At 42.7% G+C, this 5,727-nt stretch overlaps 1 protein-coding gene across 1 annotated transcript; it reads right to left on the bottom strand.

Moving 5' to 3' along the window:
• Nucleotides 1-849: 849 nt before the first annotated feature.
• Nucleotides 850-4,399, bottom strand: PMAIP1 (phorbol-12-myristate-13-acetate-induced protein 1). The gene is made up of 3 exons (XM_030192999.1): nucleotides 4,189-4,399; nucleotides 3,943-4,017; nucleotides 850-1,686 (listed from the first exon to the last, which is right to left on the bottom strand). Exons 1-3 carry the CDS (start codon nucleotides 4,286-4,288, stop codon nucleotides 1,571-1,573), a joined length of 291 nt encoding a protein of 96 aa, XP_030048859.1. The 5' UTR covers nucleotides 4,289-4,399; the 3' UTR covers nucleotides 850-1,570.
• Between the last annotated feature and the right edge of the window lie 1,328 nt (nucleotides 4,400-5,727).

Genomic DNA, 5,727 nt, shown 5'->3' with positions numbered 1-5,727 from the left:
CTCTATGTACCTGGATGTAAATCGCCTTGAGCTAAATTCAAATGAATAAAACTTCACCTTCCATCTCTTCAGCTACAAACCTAGCGGCCTGTTAACTAAAGTTGCTCTCACATTGTGTCTGTGGGGAAAATGCTTATTTATGTATTAGGATTTATTTACCACCTTTTTGAAAGAATTCACTCAAGGAGGTGTACAGTAAGAATAAATCAAACATAAGCAATAGACAATTACAGCATATTCAAATAATACAAAGTAGGGCATAGTATACTACTTACAATATCAACACACTATGTGATAGAACATTTTAAGTGACAGTGTAGGGTATAAGCAAAGCTGGAACATAGAAGGGATTTTTACTTAGGCGCATCGAAAAGTGGCCTGCACTGTTGTAGGCGTGTGTTTTGGACATGTGCAGGTCAATTTTTCAGTGCGCCTGGAAAAAAGGCATTTTTTTTGTAGCCAAAAATGGACACGTGGCAAAATTAAAAACCAGCGTGCGTCCATTTTCTGCCTGAGACCTTACCGCCACCCACTGAATTAGTGGTAAGGTCTCACACGCTAACTGGGTAGTAAGCGACCAGCGCACGTAAACTGCCGATCACTGCCAAGTAAGCACTACGCGGTAGAAAATGGAAAATATTTTCTACTGTGTGTTTTGGGCACGCATCAAAAATGGATTTACTGCCCGGGGTACACCATACCCGGGCGGTTGTTCCAACTTGACGTGCATTGGACGTGTGTAGGTGCATACGCACCTTTGTAAAAGGACCCCGCCAATAGGTAAGAGAGTAAGAAGAGTTAGAAAGTAAAGGGACTAATTTAAAGAAAGTTGCACAGAGTGCTTAAGCCCTAACCCTGCCAATGAAAAGGCACTCTAAAAAAAAAAAAAATTTTTCCTCACAAAAAAATGACAATGGTTATTTTCATATACACACACCTATCTATATATAAACCGCAAGCAACATCACATCACAATGCTTTGCTCCTTTCCACAACAAACAGATTTTTATTTTGAATTCTATGATAAAACTCATTTTATGTCCGAAAGCTTGATGTGAGATTCCTATAAGAATTACAGTCTGTTCTTCTGGACCACTTGAGTCTCTGCTTGAAATTAACTCCTCTCCTGCGGAATACAGTACAGCAGAAAACAGTGCCGTCAAGGTAAAGCGCTTGACTGGAAGAGGTTGTAGGAATGCAGTCACTTGATTAGCAAAGGAAAATTAGTCAAAAAAAGCTACCTCCCTTCCTGGAGGTTAAACATGAGAATCACCAATCGTCATGGCTTCATACCTTTTTTTTTTTTCTATAAAGCAGTTTAAATATTTCATGCTACAATGTAAAATTCTGTAAACTCAGTATTAGCATGCCTCTTGTCAGGCTCATTCAGTCACTGTATTTCCACACAACAGAATACTGAATCAAAGCTTTCCCCAGGAATCACATCTTGAAGTTCAACTGTCACCTCCTCAGGCATATATAGAACTAGGATCCTGCTTCATCTGCAACACTGCATAGAAATGTGTGACTTTCTCCCACTTCTTGTTTTACTCCATCACTGGCCCCAATTTCAGGTCTCCGGGCAGAGTAATTTAGAGATAAGATTAATAATCTTCTGTTTCAAGTCGCATCTGTCGCCAATCTTACGTAGCTGGGATGCACACTCAGCAACGGCCTCTTGGCGGTCTGGAAAAAATAAAGGAGCAGTGAATAGTTTCATCAATGTAGCATCACTAGTACTAGGCGACAATTTGCAAACAGGACAGGCTAATCAGACAGACATTATGGATGTAACTACAGGAGATGCATAAAAGAAGCTTTTTGTTGTGTAAAGTGCAGTGGGTTACAGCAAATAAAATGACTATTTTATGCAATCAACATGAAGTCTTGAAATATGTATAGAAAAAAATACTACGAGGATAAATTACAAACCTAATCTACTGTCAGTGTTATATTACACAGAGACATGCAAGGGATTTAATGACATGTTTCTAGGACTACCAAAATCCCTTCACGTGCAACCGCAGCAGTCCAGGTAGCATATATATTGAAACATTTCTCAACTTTATAAAATAGGTCACCTCTAGCAAACTACAACATTGACTGTGTTCTGTTATCTCAGATCTTGCACAGTAGGTGAAGGAAGAAAGAGCCCTGGACTGCTCTAGCCTGATCACTTTCTCCACTGCCAAGAATACACCCCAGCTGCCTCACAGACATGTCTCTATATATCCAGGCCAGTCTTTGTCTTCCACCTTTCTGTTCCTTCATTTTGGGTAGGAAAGCAAACATGATCCTCACTTAACGTCCCCTCTCATACATCCTATATGCTCGTAAATCATTCTTCCTCCCAATTTCATTCTGTCTGCTTTGGGAAACATTTATTGCAATCAAGAAAAGTATTACACTACATCTGTACCAAGTTATTCCATCACGGGCTAAATATACTTTCCAGTTAATGAGGAACTTAAATAGTAACATAGTATATGATGGCAGTTGGTCCATCCAGTCTGCCCAACAAAGAGACCAGAATGATACCTGTTGCCCTGTTCGTTTAAGTTCTGCATTGATTCATTCTTTTTTTTCTATATGGGGATTCTCTAGGGTCGATATTCAGCCAGCAGGAGGCAATCCTCATAAGTGAAACAGTCGGCACTGACCCCAGACAGTCAATATCCGGGGATTTAACTGGATAAACAAATATTCAGTGCTGGCTGGTTAGGTTAATAGTAAGCAAAGATTGGATTCCATAAAGAGCAGGTCCTATTTGCCCACTAAACATCAGCACCAAATACTGGGGGTTATTATGTAATACAGCTGGTTAATTTTTTTTTTATACTGACCGCGAATATCCAGAAGAAATAACTGGTTATATAGCACTGAATAGCTGCAGTTAACTATTTCGGACAATCTCAGTTAAAAGTCAATGTATGCAATAGGGAAAAAGGTAAGAATTAATTTACCTATTCCTTGTGACATAGAGTCAGGTGACAGCCCTGCAATAAACCATCTAACATGTCTAGTTTTCCTTAGTTTGGAAACCACCCAGGTCACTCATGAACTACTTTAGGCATCAGGGTATCCACCCTACACTAATCACACAAACATCATGAAATTATCACAGGATATACAGTACTGTATAATTATCCCATGATGACTTCATTTAACCTACTTACCAATGTGTAGCAGAGCATTTTTTTCCCCTTCACATTTTTTCTAAATGCAGAACTGCAAGCCAACACCATGTCATCAGAAACAGACTGTGATTTCTTTTTTTTAGTACAAACTCCCACCCATCCTGAGATCGCAATCCTTGCCTTAACAGTTACTGGTAAGTTCTGTATCCTAAGCTAGGCTCAGGCCAGTTGAGAAACAACTTACATCCCTACACTTACTAGGTTTTTTTACCCAGTAAACTGCATTGTATTAAATACTGTATTTATTTTATGACATTCATTAGTTATCTACAGTACAACAGGGCTTTTTATTTTTTTTGAGGGGGTACTGAGTACCTTTCCACTGTCTGCTAAAATTCACCCATGGTCCCAAGTTTTCATGAAAAAGCTTAGGATCTACACACGAATTCTGCCTCATCACAGGTTCTGTGACTGGTTGCAGGGGGCCTGGCTATTATGGGGTGGGTCCCTGAGGGGTGGCCGGACATTTGAGTACCGGCACCTTTTTTGTTAGAAAAAAAATGCACTGACAATGCAGGAATCGCCTTAAATGAAAAGTAAGAGTTCAATTCCCACTTCAGGCACAGGCAGCTCCTTGTGACTCTGGGCAAGTCACTTAACCCTCCACTGCCCCATGTAAGCCACATTGAGCCTGCCATGAGTGGGAAAGCGCGGGGTACAAATGTAACAAAAAAATTAAAAAAAAAACCGGAATGGCCAGTGCCGTCCACCCACCAAAGCTGTCAAAGGAGGAAATCAAACGCACCTCTCTTACGGCCGTCCCCTGCTGGCATGGACCGGGCTCGGTGTGACAGTCGACCCTTCATCGTTCCGTTTCCACCTTAAGAAAATGAAAAAGGAGCGTCACTTTTTGGAAGATTAGCCTATTAAAAGAGAGGTAGAACAAGTGCAACAGACAGGAAAGGTAGCACCGATGGGAAAGAAAGCAGCCCAGTTGCTACAGCAACCTGAGAAGAACCCCGAACTTTTAAGCTGGCGAAGTCGCCGGTACCTGTGGGCAGCGACGGTGTTTGTGCAGCGCTGCGTACGCTTTCGAGCGCTATAAAAATGCTAAATAGTAGTAGCAGTAGTAGTAGTCGCCTGCTCCTCATACTTGTCTCGTTGGCTTCCTCTGGATTCAGGATTTAAAAGAAAAGATACGGGCGCCTAGAATATGTATCAGCCTCACTGGGCAGCCTGTGAAGTGCAGGTGCTGTCGCGGCACCGGAGTAATGGGTCTGTAAGCGAAGCGCCCCGTGCTTTGCTTATAAGCGGAGGGGGCGGGGCTCCGATGACGACACTGTGCTATAAAACCTGCCGCGAGTAAAAAAAGCTGCGGCGCGAGGCCCGGGCATGTTCTGGCAGATCTCGGTGCAGGTTGCCCAGATGTCCTGGACTGACGGGGGCGTTTGAACGCGGCACCTGCCGCAGTCCGTCTGCTTTGTGCTCTACAGCAAGATCATTTCCTGCTTCTTCCCGAGTACTAAACCTCCTGATCTAGGGGAAACCGGGGCGTTTTTCGCGCCCGGTGGTTAGCTGTCTCGTCATTCTCCCTTCATTGCCGAGTCCGTGCTATGCACGGTCGTCACCGCTCGGACTCGGCATCTCTCTGTCTAAACTGTGAGGGGAGGTCTTGCGTAATAAGTTGGGGTGGCGACAGGGAGGTAAGCTAGGTATTGAAGGGGGGAGAGGCAAACCAAAGTAGCATTTCCATTACATCATAATCATTCCTCCCCCTCACCTTTAAATATAAAAGACAATGAAGAATCTCCCCCTAGCTAATGTCAGCCACCAGGAAAACTACCATTGTGACTAATAGCATTATTTCATTAGGTCTTATATATATATATATATATATATATATATATATATATATATATATATATTTATTTACAGCCCTTATATCCCACTCAATCCCCATATTCAGCAGGTAACAAAATATACATAATCAATTTCAACACTTAAAACATACGCTAAATAACATAAGAATACCAATTAACCGGTGGTTAGCCGGTGGTGGGAGGCGGGACTGGAGGTTGGGAGGCGGGGATAGTGCTGGGCAGACTTATACGGTCTGTGCCAGAGCCGGTGGTTGGGAGGCGGGGATAGTGCTGGGCAGACTTATACGGTCTGTGCCCTGAAGAGCATAGGTACAAATCAAAGTAGGGTATACACAAAAAGTAGTACTCATGAGTTGTCTTGTTGGGCAGACTGGATGGACCGTGCAGGTCTTTTTTCTGCCGTCATCTACTATGTAACCTCAGCCAACACAATAAATACCTGACCATTTAAGTATTCAATCAAAGCTTATTTCTCTTCAGTGTTCTCTTACAGCTGATAATGACAGTAGCATAGTAGATGATGGCAGAAAAAGACCTGCATGGTCCATCCAGTCTGCCCAACAAGATAAACTCATATGTGCTACTTTTTGCGTATACCTTACCTTGATTTGTATCTGTCATTTTCAGGGCACAGACCATAAGTCTGCCCAGCACTATCCCTGCCTCCCAACCACCGGCTCTGGGACAGACCGTATAAGTCTGGCCAACAC

This window comes from Microcaecilia unicolor, chromosome 2, assembly GCF_901765095.1.
Source record: "Microcaecilia unicolor chromosome 2, aMicUni1.1, whole genome shotgun sequence".
Classification (NCBI taxonomy): domain Eukaryota; kingdom Metazoa; phylum Chordata; class Amphibia; order Gymnophiona; family Siphonopidae; genus Microcaecilia; species Microcaecilia unicolor.
The sequence above is the reverse complement of the archived record's forward strand: the minus strand, read 5'-3'. Positions and strand labels throughout refer to the sequence as shown.